Below are 24373 nucleotides of genomic sequence, written 5' to 3' on the forward strand. Positions count from 1 at the left end.
TCTACTACTCTCTAAGCTGCTCTATATAACCTCCTGTTCTCCCTGCTGCTTTGTTTAACACTTAGAGAAGGGAGTGGGAAGCAGAGCCAACATGTGCTGCTGTCTGATCTATGTCAGAAACAGTAGGACAGCCAGCTAGGTAAAGGAGTTGGAGACTCTATAGCTGCAACGTGGTAGTTTTCATTAAAAACTTCCTATTTAGAAAGTTGATCTTGCATTTAGGAAGCAAATGAAAAATAAAACAATGTTTAGTGCAAACGTGTCTAGCCTTTTTAGTTTATAGGCTCGTATCTTGGGATGTGTTCTCCCTATGCATTCATCCTAGTTTTTGGTTTATCATGTTTAATTCGAGTATTTTTGAAAGATTTCTTTAATATTCTCACTGGAATACAATTTTCTGTAAAAGATACAAACAACTGTACTTCACTTTTGTGTTTAGAACCATGTCTTTGCTGTGGGTGGAAATGATGGTGTAGCTTCCCTCTCAAGTGTGGAAAGGTATGACCCACATCTGGACAAATGGGTTGATGTGAAGGAGATGGGCCAGCGAAGGGCTGGCAATGGAGTTAGTGAACTTCATGGCTGCTTATATGTCGTGGGTAAGAGGTGGTCTTTCTTTTTGTTCCCCTATTACAACATAGATAACACAAGGGCACTTGCTTATGCTGGCTTTTGCTCAAACTCTTCCTATCAATAGTTTAATATTGGTTTTCATAGTCAAATGTGTACAACCTATGTGTTTCCATTACACTGGTTTTGATTGTTCACATGGATTATGGCTAAGAATTTTGATAATCTAGCGCCTGGATTGGTTTTAGTGGACTATGAGGCGCATGGATATAGGACATGCAATAAGTCCATTAGTCTGAACCTTCACAGGAATATGTTAGACTATTGAGACTTTTATATCATGTATTATATTATACTTTGATCTCTTTGCTGCTGCTTTGGTGACCCGCTTCTGTGTTTACTCTTACAGGCGGATTTGATGACAATTCTCCCTTAAGTTCAGTAGAAAGATATGACCCTCGCAACAACAAGTGGGAGTATGTCTCGGAGCTAACGACACCAAGGGGTGGAGTTGGTATAGCAACTTTAATGGGCAAAATATATGCAGTTGGTGGTCATAATGGAAATTCTTATTTGAATACTGTGGAGTCTTATGACCCGATTCTGAACAGGTAATTGTATATAGTGAGATAGGTATATACATATATAGACTCGAGTGCATCTGTTTGTATTTATCCTAATTGGGTTCGGCACTTTATTGCTGATGTAAACCAATGTATGTTTATTATAAGCCTCTTATTAAAATTGTCTGTTTTCAAAGCCACACCCCCTTGATCGTCCAACCTTTTTGTCCTGCCCATAAGATGTCTGCAAATTGAGGGGCATGTGATAAAACAATTCATTCAGCCTCCTCCACTGCACCGGTGCTAGTTTTGTGCTCGGTATGTTATAATGGAGGCAGTTGAGTGGCGTTTCTCGACACATGCCTTTGCATCAGTAGCCATCTTATGGATGGGAGCGCTGTCCTTCCGGATTAGTAGGGTAGCATATAATCATTAACATACATTGGTTTACAAACACCTATATAAGAAATCACACATGAACCATTTCTAGCGAAAAATAGACCATATTTTATTGAAAGACCGTGTCATTAAAAACAAGTACATTGGCCGTAACATTACCCATAGAAAAAGGATCCCCACATAGGGTGGGTCCCACAGCCTCTATAATAAAGTGCAAATAGTGCATGCAGAAACTGGTACATAAATCATACAGTGAATATGGATAGAAACCATCCAAGACCACAAATAGTATAATAAAAAAACAGACTGCAAAAAAGTAACATTTAAAGAGACATACAGACCAGAGCTATGGGGGGGGGGGGGGGGGAAATCAACCCCAACGCGTGTTTCGCACGTAGCTTCTTCCGGTTATATAAAGCACAACCCACCAATGAACGGCTAAAACATACAGCTGGTAACAAACAACAAATTACTTTCAAAGTCCTACACGATATAAACCCATTGGCATATTCCTCCTAAGTATCATCATGTGGAAACAAGGGGGTGTGGATCTGTGAATTTACTCAACAGAACGAAAACCAAGTGCAGCTAACCGAAATCACACTAACCCATCCCTCTATGAAGGAGGTGCGGGCAAGTGGGAGCACAGTCAGCCGCCCGGGGGGCACCAGTCATAAGCACGCTGCCAGTGTGTGCATACTAGCCCATGGAATGCAGACCTCCCTCTCATTCACCCCTCCACCCTCGTGGTGGGACGGGCGTATGGTGAAGGTGGCCATCTTGTCTGCATTCCATGGGCTAGTATTCACGCACTGGCAGCGTGCCTATGACTGGTGCCTCCCGTGCAGCTGACTGTGCTCCCACTCGCCCGCCACTCCTTTATAGAGGGACGGGCTAGTGTGATTGCGGTTAGCTGTACCTGAAAGCGGATCCACCTGTAATCGAGCAGATCTAAGTTATGAACTTAGATGTAGTAGGTAACCGCTCGATGGTGTGTCAGAGACACGCAGGATCCGCTGTCACTGAACCCGTCAGATACAGGTTTCAGCGCCAGATACAGCTGCTCTGTATAGAGGATAAAAAGCAGCTGTATCTCAAAGTATTTTTAATAAAATGTAGTTAGGAAGTTGCACCACTCACACTGATGGACAGTTTTATTAAAAAAACAATAAATGATTTAAAAGGTGTACATAGCCTTAGTGGTTTTACGGCGGCCACTAACAGGCTTTATTCCGATGCAATAGCCTTTTTACGGCGCTGCATCAGAATGAATAAATGGAGCAAGGAGCAGTTAAATCTCCCTGCTCTGGTAGCTGAGGACTGGGAGCAGCCTTGCCCTAACGGGCGAGATCGATATCCGTATCAATCTCACCCGTTTAAACCCTTAGATGCGGTGCTAATAGCGAGCACTGCATCTGAGTAGGGAGGGGGGGCGCTACCTCTCTCACCCCACCGGCAGCCTGCGATAAGATCGGAGGGTGCCAGTGTCTTCTATGGCAGCCGGGGGCCTAATAAAGGCCCCCAGGTCTGCCTCCAATTAATGCTTGCTAGGTCATGCCAGAGGCATGGCCTAGCAGATGCCTGTCCGTTTTACACGGACAGATAGTAATACACTGCAATACAGAAGTATTGCAGTGTATTATAAAAGCGATTGGATGATCACATAGTGAAGTCCCCTAGTGGGACTACTAAAAAAGTAAAATAAAAAAAAGTTTATTAAAGTTAATAATAAATAGTGAAAAAAATGAAAAACACACTTTCTTCCCTTAAAAAATGCTTTACTAAAAAGTTACACATATTTGGAATCACCGCATCCGTAACGACCCCAACTATAAAATTATTACATTATTTAACCCGCTCGGTGAACGCCGTAAAAGATAAAATGGAAAACTATCCAGGAATTGCTGTTTTCTGTGAATCCTACCTTTTTAAAAAAAAAAAAAAAAATGTGCTAAAAAAAGGTTTCAAAAAGTCGCACGTACTCCAAAAAGGTACCATTAAAAACTACAAATCGTCTTGCAAAAAAAAAAAAGCCCTCATACAACTGCATCGACAGAAAAGTAAGAGTTATGGCTCTTCAAACATGGCGACACAAACAAATAATTTTGAAAAGTGTTTTTACTGTGTAAAAGTAGTAAGACATAAAACTTAAATTTGTTATCGTTGCAATCGTAACAACTCACTGAATAAAGTTATTGTGGTGTTTATACCACACCGTAAACAGTGTAAATGTAGGACGCAAAAAAGTGTGGCGAAATTGCAGATTTTTATTTTTTTTATATCTTTCCCCAATTTTTTTTTTTTATAGAAGTTAATCAATAAATATGTATCCCAAAATGGTGCTATTAAAAAATACAACTTGTCCCGCAAAAAACAAGTCCTTATGCAGCTATGTCGACGCAAAAATAAAAAACGTTATAGCTCTTTCAATAGATGATGGAAAAACTTTTGGAAAAACTTAAAAAATAGCTTGGTTATTAAGGCCTAAAATAGGCTGGTCACTAAGGGGTTAAGGAAGAGTTATTGTTAAGGTATTGTACACAAAAACCCTAAGTGAGTTTTTCACTACACGGCCTGCGTTCCTAAAAAAAAGGTTTCACCTTCTACCTATGAAGGAATCCAATCATGTTTTGGGAAAAATGTCACAACAACTTTGCCCCTATTGTATAAGCTTAATCTACAAGTGGTTGTAATAGATCCTGCCCATTTACAGTCATTGAGTCCTCTTCTCTTCAGATCTTCATTAATTCCGTTGGATCTTGCATGATTTGCATATTCAGGCTGAATAACACTTATGTCTTTTCATTGTACTATAGATGGGAGCTTGTTGGGTCTGTGGCTCACTGCCGGGCAGGAGCTGGAGTTGCTGTCTGTGCTTGTCTGAGTAGCCAGATCCGGGATATTGGCCAGGGCTCAAGCAATGTGGCAGACTGCATGTGACCAAGAAGACTGGAGCAAACTTGGTGTTGGCATCGCTTCCTAACGTACGACCTGTGTGCTTTGTACCTCGTCTGTGTATATAGTCGTGTTCAGGAGTTAGTGACTACAATAAAGTTGCACTCGTACTATACCGTCACCTTTGTCGCGATGTTTAACGACTGGGCAATACTAGAAGTCTATTTTCCTTTTCATACTTTTTACAAAACTCTAGAAATTATAACCGTTAACTTATTTGTTGAAGCGCCAAATGTCTTTTGCATAGAGGCTTCACGTTTTATCCTGTCTCTGTATACAGTCAGCCTTTTGGTTTTTGTTTTCTTTGTGTGTATGTACATATACATAGAAATATATTTATTGAAAGATTTTGTTGTGTATTAATGTATTAGTAGTTTTTACAATTGACATTAAAACAAAACTGAAAATATCTGGAAACACTTTTTAATGTGTAGTCTATTTGTAAATGCATATGTGGGAAATTGTATCAAATTTAAATAAACGTTACCTATGCTAAAATAAATAAATACACACCTATTAGAGAATTACAAAAACCGCAATATTTTAAAAGAAATCTTGTGACCTTAAACGTATTGCTTGAAGGCGCACTTGGAGAACCTTTCACCTGCCCATACATGTGAAGCATGTAATAGGGAGGGCTGAACAAACCCTGGGGCACTTTACATTTTTTCTACCTCCCTCCATTATTTAGATATCGGTGCCGTTCTATTTGGCGCCCGATATTTAAATAACCCCTGAACTGTCAATGGGGCGTGTACTGGCAAGGGGGCGTGTTAATATGGCTGTGACACCGCAAGAGCGAGCAGAGACAGTGCACGCTCTCTTCAGCTTTGAAGATCAGTCTTTTCACTCGAACTGGCAAGGGGGTGCGTCACTGCTACAGACCGTGTAAGAGCTGGGGAGAGGAGAGTGCACTCATCTCTTGCGAGAGATCAGTCTTGTATTGTCTGCTGAACTGGCAAGGGCGTGTGTCTCTGCTACGGACAGTGTAAGCGCTCCCCCAGCTCTTACACTGTCTGTAGCAGTGGCACGCCCCCTTGCCGGTTCGGGTGAAAAGACTGATCTTCAAAGCTGAAGAGCGAGAGCGTGCACTTTCTCTGCTCGCTCTTGCTGTGGCACTGTCCATATCTAATTGGACGGTGTCACAGCCATCGTAACACGCCCCCTTGCCAGTACACGCCCCATTGACAGTTCAGGGGGTTATTTAAATATTGGGCGCCAAATATAACAGCACTGATATCTAAATAACGGAGGGAGGTAGAAAAAAAAATGTAAAGTGCCCCAGGGTTTGTTCAGCCCTCCCCATTACATGCTGCACATGTATGGGGAGGTGAAAGGTTCTCTTCAACATAAAAAGGATTAAGTGAGATATTGTTTGGTTTTTCTTCGTTTTAGTTTCTTGCTCCTGTTCTGTCCATATTCTACAACTCGAAAAATAAAATAAAAAAGCAGTGTATATGTCTCATCTGAGGCAGCCATGTTTTCTGCCCCTTGATGCTAGCACACTTTAGCCAGCAAGTGGAGGGGGGGTTGGGTTTAGGCTGCATAGTTTTTGTATACACCGTGAACATGGCCGTGAACATGAAGTAATCTCCTAAGTCAATAGTAATAGTAAATCGGTAACCGAACCAGCAGCAGGGTCGGCCGTGGGTTGTATAGCGTCCTGTGCGTGACTCTACTGTTGCCCTCCCCACACTTTTAGGGTGCTTTCAAGTTTGCCGTTTATGTGAAGACCTCCGGGGGGGGGTCGCGAGTCCTTGCTCCAGCATTCACTATTCGGTGAGCTGTGAATGGCTCGGCACAGACAGGCGTGATGTAGTGATGTAATCGCGCCTGTCTACGCTGAGTCACGCATAGCACAGACCAAAGGAGGAGAAGGATCTCCTCCGCTCGTCGTGGGAACGTGGATATGTAAGTAATTATTTTATTTTTCTATTCGGCTCCATGGGGGCATTATGCTGCGTGGGGGCAGCTATAGGAGCACTATCCTGTGGTGGCATTATACTGTGTAGATTGGCACTATAGGGGCATTATATACTGTGGGGGCCATTAAGGGGTCATTATACTGTGTGAGGGACCCACTCAGATGTGTTTCACCCCTCTGTGCTAAACCCCTAGCTACGCCACTGACTGACAGATGGGTCGGGTCACATGACCCACCATCAGCGGCCATAGTCGGGCCTTCGCGACGCACTTCAGTAGGATTCCTTTGAGCCACGGCCCGCACGATTATCGTTTTCAATGTTGCAGGGTTTTATTTCACGAATCGACCGAAGTACTGGCATCTAGCTACTAATAATGTTGACCTACGTCAGATGAAATGGGGGCTAAGGATGGTAGTGTGTGTGTGAGGGGGGGGGGGCGGCCAAAAGTGGGTCCCAGAAAGTTTGGGAACCACTGGCTTAGAATATTGTCAGATTCTCAATAGCAGAGACTTTACAGTGCCAAAAAGGTATTAAAGCGCTCTATACAAGCCCGGGCTATAATTAGAGCACCGGCACCACACTGTTTTTGACGCAGATCTACATAAATTGCATCACAAAAGCATTTTTCTTTGATTTTGCGCAAATCATGGCAAGACTGCAACTAAGAGCGGTGCAGGACGTTTGGGACATAAGTCACATGACAAAGGTCCTGAGGAAGATAGTAAAGTGATAGAAGCTTGAGCGGAGGTCAGATGATCACAAAGAGGAGGGGCTTACTCCTAATGCAGCTCTATGTACAGAACGAATTATATACAAAGAGTACTGCTGTAAGCGACCACTGATGGAATGTAATGAAGGGACTGAAGTAGGAGAGAGGGAGGTATCATGGGGAGCAGTCCAAGAGGAGGGTGTTATGGGGAGCAGTCGGTGAGAACGGGGGCATGGGGTGGTGCAGTAGTTGTGAGGGAGGGCAGTTTGTGTCGCAGATAGAGAGCTGTGGGATGCTTTTTAGTGGTGTGTTGTAAGTAATGCATGACTGTAGTTTGTGTATCTTGTGCTTATGTGATATAGTGTCTGTGTGCAGTATACCTATGTGTGTAGTGTCTGTCTGAGAGTGGTAAATAGAGGTGTCTGTAATCTGAACTTTTTTTTCCCTGATCTGACGTGTGCGTTTATTTAGCTAACTGGTCTGAGGTCTGAATACATTTTTGGATGAGGTCTTCAAGCTGGATTCACACATCACATGTTTGTTGCAGATTTTTGAACCAAATCCAGAAGTTTTCAAAGGGAATGTGAAATCTAAAAGGAGAACTAATACTACCCCATTCTCCTCGATCCACTTCTGGCTTTGCCTCAAAAATCTGCAACAAAAAATGTGCACGAAAAACACTGTGTGAATCCTGCCTTAAAGGATGGGTGTTTTGTGTTGATATAGAGGCTGGGGATAAGCTGCAGAAATAAAGGGGTCAAAGATATGTCAGCAGCAAACTCTGCAGTAGTCAAGACATCGTGATATTGATGTGAGCCAGATAGCGAAGAAAAAGAATGTCTACAATCAGAGAAGATGTCACCTGTAAAAGCTCTAGATGTAATAGGTGGGCATTCTGTGAATGCATCTGATCAGTACAGAACTTAGACCGGTCTAACATGGCCATAATAAACGCATTTAGGTTTTTATTGTTTCACACAGTAGAACTTAAAGAGGCTCTGTCACCATATTATAAGTGCCCTATCTCCTACATAATGAGATTGGCGCTGTAATGTAGGTAACCGCAGTATTTTTTATTTAGAAAAACTCTATTTTCACCAAGTTATGAGCGATTTCAGCTTTATGCTAATGACTTTCTTAATGCCCAACTGGGCGTGTTTTTACTTTTGACCAAGTGGGCATGGCGGAGAGAAGTGTATGACTCTGACCAATCAGCATCATACACTTCTCTCCAGTCATGTAATCAGCACATAGTGAACAACGCAGGGTCACTATGTGCTGTAACATACACCCACATTAACGTTACTGAAGTGTCTTGACAGTGAATATACATAATCTCCAGCCAGGACGGGATGTCTAGTCACAATCCCGACACTTCGGTAACGTTTGTGTGGGGCTTACAGCACAGCGAGCGTAATCTTGCGAGATCACGCTGTAAATGACAGCCATGTCGTGGCAACTTGTGCGTTGAGACCCAACCACATTGACTTTTATTACATGCAATGTAGGCAGTGGGACATAATGATCTTTAGCTGGTCGACCTGTGTCGTGCGTGGCCAAAGTCGCCGTGTAGCAGATAGACAAATTTATTTCTAGGGAAAAAGTGTGTGGTGTTTTTTTTTTACATTCCATTATTCGTCTGCCAGAGAGGGAGAAGATGCAACTGGTGATCGCTGTGACAGGCTGTCCCAGCGATAACCTGACCAGAGACCACTCTGAAGCTCGGTGATACAGCTGTTTCTAGACAGCTGCATCATGGAGCTCCTTACCGTCGTGCCTTCACACATAACTGAGCTTCTTACCGTCCGCATGCAAGCGATCCTGGGAGGAGCAAAGTGATCGCTGTGACATGCTGAGTGGTCGCCGGGTGAAAGCTCCGTGATATGAGCTATCGACAGCTGTATCACAGAGCAAACCTGCTAGCTATGTTTATAGTCTATGGGCGGTTCGCAAGTGGTAAGGCTTAATATAGGTGAGAACAGCGAACCTAGTTATTTATTGTTGTTTTTTCTAAGGTATTAACGGTTTTTATTTTGCTTTGCGGTGTGGTGCTCTACTGCGACGAATCGTCGGGTGATCGAGCAAAACATATAGAAGACTTTCAGAAGTATTGACGTCTGTGTCCTTCATGTGAAGTCCAGCTGGTCGGGAAAAGGCGTTCCGGAGTAAAAGGACCTTTTTCATGCAGCAAGGGACAAGGAGGACAACGCAGACTGAGATGACTTCTGATAGAGTGAGTATGGATTTCTCCACAATCAAACAACTTGCTAAAAACCGTTAATTCAATCCAGTAACACCCACTACATGCAAGTCAGCAGGGATGCTGTGGTCCACACTGCTGGACGAGGCTTATGCACATGATAAGATGTGCATTAGCAAGAAGAGCGTTTTTAATAAAACCTCTAAATGGCTCCACGTGCTCGCTAAACTGATCTGTGTTTATGAGGAGATGTGGAAGCCTGAAAAGACAGAAACGAAGAGCGATTTCCCCAAATTTTCACTCCCAGAGTTGTCAACAATGTGAAGCAGGTTTCTGCTTTGCAGACACAACTGACAGAGAATGCCCAATGTAAAATTGTTAGAGATATGCAAATTTGCATGCTGGAATCGCAGGTGATAGTTTTGAGAAATCATGGTGATGATATTGATGCACAGCTGACTGGGTCTTATGCTGCGATCAATGCATTTAAGGATAAGGCGGCATCTACGGATGCGATCATTACCAAGTTAAATGATGAGCTTGCTGCTAGGTCACAATTGGTAACCAGTATGCAAAATATCATAAAGGATTTTTCAAAAATCTTACCAGCCTTGTCTTTTTTTTTTTTACAAAAGTCAAGTCCTGATTCCACTGTAAGTTTACCCTCTACAGGGCAAAAATGGGGGAGTAGAAAGAGTGATGGATCAGATGTCCCAAATCGTAATCCCATCCAGAAATCTGAAGGTAACACTGTTACGAAAGTGTTGCAAATGTAAGCGTATGATATTAAGAAGTGCGTCCCTAGCCATGCAGAACTTTAAGAGATCATGCACTGTTGACTGCCCTAAGTCCAGCAGAGCATGTACTGTTAAATGTTTTGCATGTGCCGGCTCAGGCCATATTGCGAAGTACTAAACAAATGTGGTCCTGTTAAATGTTTTAAATGTGGTGAGATGGGACATATTGCTAGGACCTGCCACGGCATAAGCAACCATGGAAAGCCTAGCGAAATGGCAATAGAAAATGGACACGTAACAACAAACCGTGGAATTAGACAAAATGGCTGCATAAGAGTCTCCTTACAGCCTTATGTGCTCCGCCTCGTGCTCAAAGGTCTAAATGACCAACCACAACTAGGGAGGAGTGTAGGAAGTTGGCCATAAATTGCATGTTCAGTCAGGTGTTATGTCTGTAATGTTTGTTTATGGTCTGTTGTGTTTGTCCCCAGTTGTCCTTTTGTTTTCATTTGCGGTTCCTTCGCAGATTCTATTGTGGTATATCCCTGGTTATCAGTAATATGTATTTATACTATATGGGTGCTGCCTATATTTATAATACATAAGAAAGCCATCCCAGGAAAATAACTGGAGAATCAGCCATTGGATGGTGGTGTATTTGCTTGTTAAAACATTTTGCGACTATAGATGTAAATGTTTTAATTGCTCTCTATTTAGGATATAACGTTGAAATTGTTATTATACTGTGAACTCGGGTAGCGAGGTGCGTGCAGGTAACATAAGTTCACGGTGTAGTGTTTTATGTTATGCTGTGCACCTAGACCTGGGAGGTTCAGACTGGTAACACAGTTTCATCGGAGGCCTAATGCGAGTGCAATTAAATACAGTGACTAAAAGTATGGCTGATTCTTTTGTGTTTAACTGGAGTGGTCCTTTAGGAAAGGTTGACAGGGGGAGGTAACCCTGGCATTACACCCATTTGTTGATTTTAAGATAATGGGTTTGGCAAGATGGGGATATAGTTCCACAAACCTGAGAATTCTGACGAACCACAAAACAGTGCTTCATCCACAGCTCCTCTCGGATATCCTAACCTATAAGGGCAGCCATCCATATCTGTCTGTACAGATGGCTGTTGAAAGAACGAGGATGCGATCCTCTGCCAAGGTAGTTAGGACCGGGTGCTTACACACCAGAGTTGGGATACCGAGGAGTCCTGTGAAATGAAGGCCAACCCAATCAAACTTAAAATACACGGTTCAAGGGTATTGGTGCTGGTCAGAATGCTTCATATACCATCCATGCGACTAACTGCACCGAAAGAGGCATACTCCTCCCAGGAGCATATTGTGCCCTTAATCCCATATTAGGCGTTGATGTGGCGGATCAGAAGAGAAGAACTCCTGTGACTCCTGAAACATCGAACCACCATTCAGTTGGAACATTACACTACAAAGATCAGAGGAATTGTGAACAACCTTGAGACGGACTCGGAAGTGTCTTGGTGGGAGAGCTTGTTCGGATATAGTCCCAAGGCCACTTCCTTCTGTAACTTGCTCATCCACCTGGTGATAATCCTTCTCATTCTTGTAGTAATCATGTACTTTTGGACTGTTATTCGTGTACAGACTAATGAAAGGACTGGTCGACCAAGTACATAGAGTCCAAGCAGAAAGCGATATATATATATATATATATATATATTTGTAGACTGGGTTTAAGGACATGATACAGTCCTGCGACCTGGAATTGTTTATTGTGTGTGTGTATATATATGTATGTGTGTATATATATATATATATATATATATATATAAAATTTGTAAAGTGTAAATCTGAATCAATAAGTCGTACAAAAACTTTCAAAGTGTAGATATAGACATTCTAGATATGTGTCCGCAACATAGGCATACTCAGTGAGGACATGCTCGTCCCTTAGCGAGTGAGTGTGTAAGTGTAGGCGGGCATTTGTTTACAGCCTGTAGTAGTCACTCCATTTACATGTGTACCTTTCACGTGTTTATGGAGGAGTAGTGAGTGATGCTGTTTGAGCATGAATCTCTATATGTACATATACCTATGGTTTGGGGGGAATATTTTTGTATGGAAATGGAAGGCGATGCTCCGCCCTACAATTGGATTCCTAGGTACCGAGAGATCACCTCCTCAGGGATGTTAACCTGCCGTGATAGAGACCTGGGTATCGGCCCACAGAGATTGTTTCATCTTCAATCAAGGTGCTGGGAAAAGTTGGAAAAGTAACGGACTGTGTATTGAGGCGAAAGGAAGGGCTAAGCCATTCCAAGGCTAACCGTGTGAGGGCATAAGTAGCCTTACATGGGTCGGCATGCTAAAATTGGATCGGCTGCTGGAAAGACCCATTGATGCCTCTAAAGAGGAAGGAATTCCAAGCAAGCAAGCAAGAAAGAAAGAACAAGGACTCTGAGGTTCGTCGACTTTGAGGCTTCGTACTATGGACTCTGAAGTTGAAATGAAACCTCATTCTATGGACTGTGCAACTTAGTTGTATGGACTGTGAGGTTTCGTTTCAACTTGGTTCTGTGGACTGTAAGGGTTAGTTTCAACTTCGTTCTATGGACTGTGAGGTTATGTTTTAGCTTCAATCTATGAACACTAGACTCCTGAGTCTGAGGACTGGCGGGAAGGTGTCCTTCAGGAGATAAGTGATGTCGTGTACCAAAATCCAAGGTATACTTCCTTCCAGCTCAGATCATTACGAGTAACCAGGGAGGTTGAGGGGGTACTTACAACCTCACAAACACTTACCCAAATTGCATTGTCGAGTCCCCGACAACAGGGGGATTGTAAGGGGAAGTGTCCCACATGCATATAAGTGTCCCCCAGCTAACATGGGTCGGCTCGGTGATATGACGTCACCGGCCGACTCATGAGCGTGTGTGCGCGCAGGGAATTTAAAATGGAGACAGGAGATCAAAGCAGTATCTCCTGTCTCCATTGGTTCCAAGCAAAGCAGGACAATAACTGTCCTGCTTTGTTTGTGCAACGGTTATTCATAACCAGGGCTGTGTCTCTACAGCCTTGGCTCATGAGATTGATTATATATATATATATATATATATATAATCATACCTATCATATTTATTTATTTATTTTTAAAGCCATCCACTGTTCCTGCCGTGACCAGCTCCTGCGGTAGGCTGTTCCACAGATTCACAGTTCGATTCTGGGACAACCCCTTTAGCGTAAGTTCACACATCGTGTAAACACTGCAGAATTTCCGTCCGGATTTTCTGTGTGGAAATTTCGCAGCGTGTTCGGAACATAAATGGACATGCTGCCAATTGAAAATGTCCACGTCTTTTGTGCGGGTTTTTTCTGCAGCGTTTGGATGGCATTTTTTGTGAAATCTCACCACTTTACTGCTATTGCAATACGCTGCGGAATTTCTGAACGTGAAAATCCAGACAGAAATTCTCCAGTGTTTACACTAAGTGGGAACTTACCCTTAACCACCTCGTGCTTTGGCCACTTTTGATCTTCCTGACAGAGCCTCATTTTTCAAATCTGACATGTTTCAATTTATGTCGTAAAAACTTCAGAATGCTTTTACCTATCCAAGCGATTCTGAGACTGTTTTCTCATGACACATTGGACTTTAAGTTAGTGGTAAAATTTGGTCGATAAATTGAGTATTTAATTGTGAAAAAGACCAAAATGTAGAGAAAATTTTAAAAAATTTGCATTTTTCTCAATTTAAATGTATCTGCTTGTAAGACAGACAGTTATACCACACAAAATTGTTGCTTAAAATCCCCCATGTCTACTTTGGATTGGCATCGTTTTTTGAACATCCTTTTATTTTCTAGGACGTTACAAGGCTTAGAACTTTAGCAGCAATTTCTCAAGTTTTCAAGAAAATTTCAAAAGGCTATTTTTACAGGGGCCAATTCAGTTATGAAGTGGCTTTGAGGGCCTTATATGTTAGAAACCCCCAATAAGTCACCCCATTTTAAAAACTTCACCCCTCAAAGTATTCAAAACAGCATATAGAAAGTTTCTTAACCCTTTAGACGATTCACAGGAATTACAGCAAAGTAGAGGTGAAATTTAAAAATGTTATTTATTTTTGCAGAAATTAATTTTTAATCCATTATTTTTTTTGTAACACAAAGTTTTACCAGAGAAACACAATGCAATATTTATTGCCCAGGTTCTGCAGTTTTAGGAAATATCCCACATGTGGCCCTAGTGTGTTTATGGACTGAAGCCCAGGCCTCAGAAGTAAAGGAGCACTTAGAGAATTTTGGGGCCTCCTTTTTAGTAGAATATATTTTAGGCACCATGTCTGGTTTGAAGGGCTCTTGCAGTACAGAAACAGTGGAAATCCCCCAAAAGTGACCCCATTTGGGAAACTACACCCCTCAAGGAAATTATCTAGGGGTATAGTGAGCATTTTGACCCCACCGATTTTTTGCATAAATTATTGGAAGTAGGCCGTCAAAATGAAAATCTACATTCTTTCCAAAGAAAATGTAGGTTTACCCATTTTTTTTCTAATTTCTAATTTTTTTTCTAAAAGGGGAAAAGGCACCACAATATTTGTACAGCAATTTCTTCAGAGTAAAAAAAATACCCCACATGTGGTCATAAATGGCTGTTTGGACACACGACAGGAATCAGAAGCGCCGTTTGACTTTTGGAGCTAGGATTTAGCTTGATGTGTGTGTGAACGCAATGTTGCTTTTGGTATAATAAATGGGTAAATGAAGCATGAAGTTACTAATTTATGGATGTATGGTACGCTTTGAAGCAATCCTTGATACATAGGCCTGGTTTTTCGGGGCAGGTTTCACAGTGGTAGTTAGTGTATTTTCTAATTCCCCTTTTGGAACACACTGATATAGAAGTTATCCATGTAAGAGTGATAACCCTTGTCCAGTAATGGGTGTATTCAATCCCACACTATTTTTCCACTAACTCCCAGGTTAGGGGGGCATTCTTGGGGTTCAATAATAGAGTACTTCCCTTCGTAAAACTTAAACCTGTCTGTATACCCAGATGTACTCTCACACAGTTTGTACAATTTAATTCCATACCTTGCACTCTTATTGGGCAGGTATCGGCTGAATTTAAGCCTCCCTTTAAAATGAACAAGGGACTCGTCTATGGAAATATATTTATCGGGGGTGTACACTTGTGAAAATGAGGGGCTAAAATGTTCAATGACTGGCCTGATTTTAAATAGACTGTCAAATGTGGGGTCGTCCTGGGGCAGGCATTGTGCATTATCATTATAATGCAAGAATTTTAAAATCGCTTCAAAGCGTGTCCGGGTCATGGCCATGTGGTAAATTGGGGTGTTGTACAAAATATCAGCACTCCAGTATTGCCTAATCTCTGGCTTCCTCACAAGTCCCATATGCAGCACAAGACCCCAAAATGTCATCCTCTCCGCTGCAGCTACAGGGGTATCAAATGATGAAGTGAGGTTTTGGGTTAAAAATTGTTGGGCGTACAGATTAGTCTGGGCCACTGTTAAATTAACAAACTCCTCAGAGAAAAAGACCTTGAAAAAGTCAATTTCTGTGAGGTCTGCAGTCTCAAACCGAATTCCTGAGCTACCTATAAAATCTGGAATTTGAGGCTCATAATTTTCGAGGGGTTGAGTTCACACGGGATCATCAATCATTGCGGTTGCCTCAGCTGCTCTCCTGGGTCGCCTTTGGGGAGATTCCTCATCACTGGAGGAGGAAACAAAAAGGAGTAGGGCATATTCCTTGTCTCCGCTGGCCATATCCGTGTCAGAGGCAATGATGGCGTATGCCTCCTCGACTGAATACATCCTTCTGGACGATTGTGACATTTTGACTTATTACAGGGAGGTGTGTGGTATTTTAACACGTGTAATCAACTTTTATTTTTACACTGTGTTTGTGGGTGTGGTGTTTTTACACGTCAACAGAGATTAGAAGATAAGTATTAAAAATAAAAAATAGGCGGATATAAAAAGTAAGACTAAATTAGAATCAAATTAAACTAATACCGTAAATTTTTTTGACTAAAACAGTAAATCTACGTAATGTAAAATTTACTGTACGAACGTCAGTTAAAAAAAAAACTGAACGTCTGTCACTAACTGACGTGATCTAATACTAAAAAAAAAACCTGTAGTCTAACAGTGAACTACAGTAAATTTATACTAAAACTGCAGGAAAAAGTCAGGCGTGGTCAGGATGGACATGGTGGTGGACGTGTAGCTGCTGAGCTCCTGCTCCTGGAAGCCTAAAACAGCATAAAATAAACCTTGTACCTGTACTTACCTGCTTCTGTGGAGTCCTGCTGTCCGCCCTGCACGGTGAGACTCGGTTGTTGTCTTCGGGGAGTGCCGCTGGGCTGTATCCGCTGCACACCAACTTCCCCTGCTTGCCGGGATCCTGTGTCGGGCTGTGCCGGAGACCTCGTGTCACGTGCGACCAGAGCTCCACAGGCGTGGTGCCCTCCTGCGACGGGTGTCTCTGCTCTTGTTGAGGCTTTGTCCGGCTTCCGCTGTACGCCTGTGACGGGAGTGCCTGAGGGGTGAACCAGCCACATTTGCTGCCATTCGGGTTCAGTTTTCTTTGGCGGCCATCTTGGGTGTACTGTCCAGCTATAGTCGTCCCAGAGGAGGAGGAAGCCAATCTCAATGTGAGCACATACAAACCTGGTGCTCAGATCCTTTTATGTGCTAGTGTGGAACAGACTTTCCTAGCAGTGTGGAGCTGTGGAAGATCATAACTATATCTCTACTCAAATACCTTCTCCCTGCGTTTTATACATCTTCAGATCTTCCTCCACATGTCGGCCGTTTTGGAGAAATGATAATGCACTACTCTGCCTTAACAGGTGATTGCCGTCACATTGTTCTAAGCCTAGCTCAAGGTTGCTTATTGCTATATTTCTATATATGACTCTGATCTGTGTTATATCACTATTGTTACACCAGATTTAATACAGAAGACCTTTGCTCACCATTTTGACTGTTTCAAGTTTCAAGTGTTATTTGATATTCTACAATGGGAGGTACAACAAAAAAGAACGTTAAGGCTAAACCGGCCAAGCTTACGGAATTATTTACAAACCCCTCTTCTCAACGTTCTGAAGGGAACAGACACATTTCTCTTCCCTCCTCTCCTTCTCCCTCTTCGAGGGCAGAGTCCATGGATAATGACATGGCGGACTAAATTGATGCACAACCTGCTTCAGAAGCTACGCTTAAGAAACTTTTAAACTCGTTTAGAGATTCCCTTCAAGCTAACCTCAGACAAGCCATGGGAGAACTGAGATCGGACATTCAATCTATTGCTACGAGAACTGATCATATAGAGAACAAAATGGAGCAATTTACGAAATATCACAACTTACTCATAGATGCGGATGCTACCTCAGAAGAAGTGGTACGTCTTTCCAATAAAGTTTTAGACCTGAAAGATCGTTCCCGTAGGGACAACATTCGTATTCGAGGAATCCCTGAGTCGGTCACCCCTGACCACCTCTCTAAATTTCTTGTGGACTTGATGTCTCTGGTACTGCCTGAAAAATCCACCATGGATCTTCTGATTGATAGAATTCACCGAATTCCTAAAACACGTCATGTGGCACCTCACCTTCCTAGAGACATGATTGCACGCATTCATTTTTTTTTTTCGGTGAAAGATGAATTTCTAAAAGCATGGAAATCCTCTCCTGATTTACTGGGACGTTTTAAAGATATTTCTCTATACCCGGATTTGTCTGCTGCTACTATGTTGAGACACAAAGAATACGCTCCGATTACCAAAATTTTACGAGACAGAAGCATTCTGTATAAGTGGGGTTTCCTGGTGAAACCCGTTATATCCAGAAATGGTACTCAACATGTTTGTATGTCTCCAGCTGCAGTGCAGGATCTTCTACATGCATGGGGACTAATCCAATCTCCTTCACATAGTCCCTCTTGTTCCACTGCGGCTCGTCCAGAATTTGTGACACCCTTATGGTCCGACAAAGTCAGCAGGACCAGAAGAAAACCTAATGACTGATGATGTTTTCAACTTCTACAGGTTACACAGGAAGGCTTCTAGCTTTTTGTCTGGCAGTGAGTCCTCCTTTTTGTCTCACTTAACCCCTTAATGACCAAGCCATTTTTTACGTTTTTCCATTGTCGCATTCCAAGAGCTATAACCTTTTTATTTTTGCGTCGACATAGCTGTATCAGGTCTTGTTTTTTTGCGGGACAAGTCGTATTTTTTAATAGCACCATTTTGGGGGACATATTATTTATTGATTAACTTTTATTACCTTTTTTTTGGGGGGGGGAATAGAAAAAAAAACAGAAATTTCGCCACTCTTTTTCGCGTCTTAAATCTACGCCGTTTACCGTGTGATATAAATAACACTAACTTTATTCAGCGGGTTGTTACGATTGCAACGATGCCAAATTTGTATCGTTTTTGTATGTTTTACTACTTTTACACAGTGAAAACGCTTTTATTTCAAAATAATTTGTTTTTGTGTCTCCATATTTGAAGAGCCGTAACGTTTTTATTTTTTCGCCGATGCGCTTGTATGAGGGTTTTTTTTTTTTTTGCGGGAAGACTTGTAGTTTTTATTGGTACCATTTTGGAGTAGATGCGACTTTTTGATCACTTTTTATCACATGTTTTTTAAGTCAGGATTCACAGAAAACAGCAATTTTTCCATAGTTTTTTATTAAATTTTTTTATAGCATTTTTCATGCGGTTTAAATAATGTAATAGATTTATAGTCGGGGTCGTTACGGACGCGGCAATACCAAATATGTGTAACTTTTACTTTTATTTTGGTTTTTTAATAGTAAAGCATTTTGTAAGGGGAAAAGATGGGTTTTTCATATTTTTTTTTCACTTTTTTTAAAAATTAACTTTATTAAACTTTTTTTACTAGTCCCACTAGTAAATTCTCCGATCGCTATTATAATACACTGCAATACTTTTGTATTGCAGTGTATTACTGCCTGTCCGTTTAAAACGGACAGGCATCTGCTAGGACATGCCTCTGGCATGATCTAGCAGGCATTCACTCCAGACAGACCTGGGGGCCTTTATTAGGCCCCCAGCTGCCATTGGAAACACAGACACTCGGCGATCTAATCGCCGGGTGTCGGTGGGAGAGAGAGGGAGCTCCCTCCCTCTCTCCAAAACCACTCAGATGCGGTGCTCGCTATTGAGCACCGCATCTGAGGGGTTAAACAGGTGAGATCGATACTAATATCGATCTCACACGGCAGAGCAGGGGTGCCCCCAGCCCTCAGCTGCCCCTGACAGCTGAGAGAAGGGAGATTTGACGGCTCCCTGCTCAGTTTACTTTATCCTGATGCAGTGCCGTAAAAAGGCATATGCATCAGAATAAAGCCCATTAGTGGCTGCCGTGAAAAGGCGTATTGGCGGTCACTAACGGGTTAATCCTTTTGGGTGTAGGTGACCAGATGGACTTTTGCTTCCTCATTCCTTTTCTCTGAAAGAGGGAAAGTTGTGTTTCTCTTTACTTTTTGCTTGACATGCTATACGGTCAAATGTTTTATACTCTGTTTTAGTTTCATATAACTGTGCTAATGTTGTCCTCTTTTTGCATATGATGTCTTGGCTTCTGTGTGGGCTGGTTCTTATTAGTCTTTCATTGTTTTATCTAAATGGGTGTTAAAATCTTATCAATCAATGCTCACGGCTTAAACTCGCCATTTAAGAGATCCCTTCTGTGGAAGGAGGCTTTTAAGTCCCATTATGATATCTTGTGTGTACAGGACTCTCACATAACGTCCAAGGATTTACACTTATTTTGAAATAAATTTCCACATATTTTCTTTGCATCTAGAGGTTAAGAAGGCAGGTGTCATTATAGCTATCAAAGAGACAGTTACATTTAAATCCCTTACTTCCTACTTGGATCCACATGGTCAATATATAATTCTAGTCTGTGACATTAATAATGTGGTTTATACTCTGGTTTCTTTATATGCCCCGAATAAACGCCAACTCCCATTTATTAAAAAAACTATTGACTAAAGCCTGTTTCGTAAGGGAGGTTTGATCCTATGTGGAGATTTTGATGTAATTCTACATTAGATTGATCTGGAAGATCCCATAGATTACTCCCAGACTTACAGTCTTTAATCTCTGAAGAAGACAACCATGATGTTTGGAGATATCACCATGCCTCAGAGAGACTACACATTTTATTCTTCCCCTCAAAGTGTATTCCAGGATTGATTTCTTCCTGGTGGATAGAACCGTTTTGTTCAATATCAAGTCAACCAATATTGGGCTTTTGACATGGTCAGATCATTCTCCAATTGAACTTTTAATTACTGACAAATTGACTACTTCACAGAGTTCCACCTGGAGACTTACCTATGGAGGATTGAAGGGAGGAGGATTTTAAAAGAAAAGAGTTAAGGCCTTGAAGGAATTCATTGAGATTAATATTGATACAGTTTCATCTCCGGAGATCCTCTGGTGCACTCACAAAGCCTATGTCAGGGGTTTATTTATTCAAGCTGCTTCTAGAGCAAAAAAAGAAAGGAATAAAACTTTAGACTCCCTTCTCACTTAGATGAAATCCCTAGAATCTCAACTAAAATCTCATCCCACTGATGCTTGTAGACGAGAGTTGAGAGACCATCTGGATAAGGTACTTTTACATAATCCCTTTCTATATGAAAAAACTTTGAAAAGATTAAATTGAAATTTTTATGTCCAAGGGGATAGACCGAGTAAAATTTTAGCAAACCGGGTCAAACAACACATACCAAAAAACAAAATGTCCTTGCTATATTCTCCGGATGGGTCCAAGATCTATGATCCTCAAAAAATTGCGGAAGCTTTTGCTATATATTTTAGTTCATTGTAGAAACGTAACCCCTTCCCGACATCCACCGTATATATATATATACGGCGCTGTCGGGAGGTGCTCCCCGCAAAGCGTCGTATATGTACGGCACAGTGATGGTGCGGGCTCAGAAGCAGAGACGGCACCATCACCGCGGGGTGACAGCTGTATTATACAGCTGGCACCCTCCTGTAACTGCCAGGACCGGAGCTATTCTCCGATCCGGCAGATTAACCCCTCAGATGCTGCGCTCAATAGAGCGCAGCATCTGTTAGGTTTTCACCTGACCGGCAACCCAGTGATGCAATCGCTGGGTTGCTGTGGCAATCGGATGCCAGAAAATGGCGTCCGAGTCTGCCTTGTACGGGAGCCGATGAGGACCCGCCTGCGGCGTGTCCTCATAGGCTTGCTGTCAGTGAATAACTGACAGTGCTAATACACTGCACTACGTATGTAGTGCAGTGTATTAGAGTAGCGATCGGGGCATCAGGCCCTCATGTCCCCTAGTGGGACAAGTAAAAAAAGTAAAAGAAAAGTTAATAAAAATTTGGTAAAACAATAAAAACACACATTACAAATAAAAATAAAGCTAAACTGACTTTTTTCCCATAGTAAGTCTTTTATTATGGGTAAAACCGTAAAAATTAAAAAAAACTATACATAATTGGTATCGCCGCGTCCGTAACGACCCAAACTACAAAACTATTATGTAATTTATCCCGCACGGTGAACGCGGTAAAAAAAAAAACACCATGAAAAACAACACCAGAATCTTTGTTTTTATTTCACATCTCCTTCCAAAAAATTCTATAAAAAGTGATCAAAAAGTCACATTTACTCCAAAACAGTACTAATAAAAACGGCAATCCGTCCCGCAAAAAATAATCCCGGACACCGTTTCGTGCACGCAAAAATAAAAAAGTTATGGGTCTTAGAATATGGCGACACAGAAAACAAATGATTTTATAAAAAAAGTTATTTTATTGTGCAAAAGCCGCAATACATAAAAAAACTATACATAATTGGTATCGCCGCGTACGTAACGACCCAAACTACAAAAAAATTATGTAATTTATCCCGCACAGTAAAAAAAAAACATGAAAAACAACGCCAGAATCTTTGTTTTTAGGTCACATCTCCTTCCAAAAAATGCTATAAAAAGTGATCAAAAAGTCACATTTACTCCAAAAGAGTACTAATAAAAAACGACAATCCGTCCCGCAAAAAATAATCCCCGACACCGCTTTGTGCACGCAAAAATAATAAAGTTATGGGTCTTACAATATGGCGACACAGAAAACAAATGATTTTATAAAAAGTGATTTTATTGTGCAAAAGGTGCAATACATAAAAAAAACTATATAAATTTGGTATCGCCGTAATCGTATCGACCCGCAGAATAAAGCTAACATGTAATTTAGGGCACACTGTGGATGCCAAAAAAAAAACAATAAAAAACTATTCCAGAATTGCTTGTTTTTGGTAATTTCCTTTACCAAAAAATGAAATAAAAAGTGATCAAAAAGTCATATGTGTTCTAAAATGGTACCAATAAAATCTACAGCCCGTCTCGCAAAAAACAAGCCCGCACACCGCTCAATCAACTGAAAAACAAAAAAGTTACGGCACTAGTAATGCGGTGATGAAAAAACATCTCAATGCGCAGGCCGGAGGGGAACATTCCTTCAGTTTCAGGGCCCTAGTATTTAGGAACTAGGAAAGGGAATGGACACAGCACATCCGCTGGAAGCGAGGGCGCCCGTATTATACCAGCGCAAAACTTTCCCAGTAATATTTCCCAAACTACGAAGGAGAAAAAGTCCCCAAAAGGTGCAGAGCGTTACAAAAGGGGATAAGAAAGAAAACCGTTTATCAGTGTTACACCGGCCTGCGTATAACGGATTGCTTCACATCGTAACACACATCTATGGATAATTGTTTTATTTACCCCATTATTATACCCTCTTATTATACCCTGATGTTCTCCGCACAGATTACATATACCCTGATGTACTCCGCACAGATTACATATGCCACCACATTATAAACGGAAATACCAGCAAAACCCCAAACAGAACTATTACCAAGCAAAATCCATGCTCAAAATGGCGGTCTTTCCCTTCTTAGCCCTACAGTGTGCCCAAACAGCAATTTATGGCCACAAGTAAGGTATTACCATACCCGAGAGAACCCGCTTAACAATTTATGGGGTAAGATTCTCTAGGGGCACAACATCTTGTGCGGTGAATGGGCAGATCAGTGGAGAAATTGCAATTTTCACTTTGCACGATCCACTGCGTATTCATTTCTGAAAAACACCTGTGGAGTCTAAATTCTCACTACACCCCTTGATAAATGCCTTTAGGGGTGTAGTTTCTAAAACAGGGTCACTTTTGTTTGGTATATCAGTGGTTTTGCAAATGCAACATGGCGTCCGCAAACCATTCCAGCAAAATCTACGCTCCAAAAGATAAATACCGCTCCTTTTCTTCTGAATGCTCCCATATACGTAAACAGCTGATTATAACCACATATGGGGTGTTACCGTACTCGGGAGAAATTACTTTACAAATGTTGGGGTGCTTTTTCTTCTCTATTCCTTGTAAAAATGAAAAATGTGTATCTAAAACTACATCTTGTTGGGAAAAAAAAATATTTTTCATTCTCATGGCTTAATTCTAATTAATTCAGCAAAAAACCTTTGGGATCAAAATTTTCACTATACCCCTAGATGATTCCTCATTTCCCAAATGGAGTCACTTTTGGGGTGTTTCCACTGTACTAGTACTACAGGGGCTCAGCAAATGTGACATGGCACCCAGAAACCATTCCAAAATCCAAATGGTGCTAGTTCCATTCTGAGCCCTACCGTGTGTCCAAACAGCCGTTTATGACCACATGTGGGGTATTGTTTTACTCGGGAGAAGATGCTTTACAAATGTTACAGTGCTTTTTCTCCTTCAGTCCTTGTGGAAATGAAAAGAAAATACCTAAACCTACATTTTCTTTGAAAAAATTTAGATTTTCATTTTTACGGCCTACTTCCAATAAGTTCTGTAAAACACCTGTGGGGGTCAAACTGCTCACTGTACCCCTAGATAATTTCCTCATGGGGTGTAGTTTCCAAAATGGGGTCACTTGTTGGGGGTTTCCACTGTTTTGTCCCCTCAGGAGCTTTGCAAATGTGACATGGCCTCCGCAAACCATTCCTGCTAAATGTGATCTCCAAAAGCCAAATAGCGCTCTTTCCCTTCTCAGCCCTGCCGTGTGTCCAAACAACAGTTTATTACCACATGTGGGGTATTGTTTTACTCAGGAGAAGATGCTTTACAAATTTTATGGGGCTTTTTCTCCTTTAGTTCTTTTGGACCAGTAGACCTGTTCAAAGCGAACATGGTGCCTAAAATATATTCTAATAAAAAGGAGGCCCAAAATCCACCAGGTGCTTTTTTG

The 24373-nt window shown here is 41.6% G+C and overlaps 1 protein-coding gene across 3 annotated transcripts in view; it reads left to right on the forward strand.

The window, feature by feature from the left end:
* Nucleotides 1-4907, forward strand: part of KLHL8 (kelch like family member 8) — a 32038-nt gene extending 27131 nt beyond the window's left edge. For all 3 annotated transcript variants that reach the window (XM_075849812.1, XM_075849813.1, XM_075849814.1), the window contains exons 8-10: nucleotides 440-599; nucleotides 980-1181; nucleotides 4349-4907. In XM_075849812.1, coding sequence (XP_075705927.1) covers nucleotides 440-599; nucleotides 980-1181; nucleotides 4349-4472 — 486 coding nt within the window. In that variant the 3' untranslated portion in view covers nucleotides 4473-4907. The remainder of the gene's footprint in view (nucleotides 1-439; nucleotides 600-979; nucleotides 1182-4348) is intronic.
* Nucleotides 4908-24373: the final 19466 nt, after the last annotated feature.

This window comes from Rhinoderma darwinii, chromosome 1 (assembly GCF_050947455.1).
Source record: "Rhinoderma darwinii isolate aRhiDar2 chromosome 1, aRhiDar2.hap1, whole genome shotgun sequence".
Classification (NCBI taxonomy): domain Eukaryota; kingdom Metazoa; phylum Chordata; class Amphibia; order Anura; family Rhinodermatidae; genus Rhinoderma; species Rhinoderma darwinii.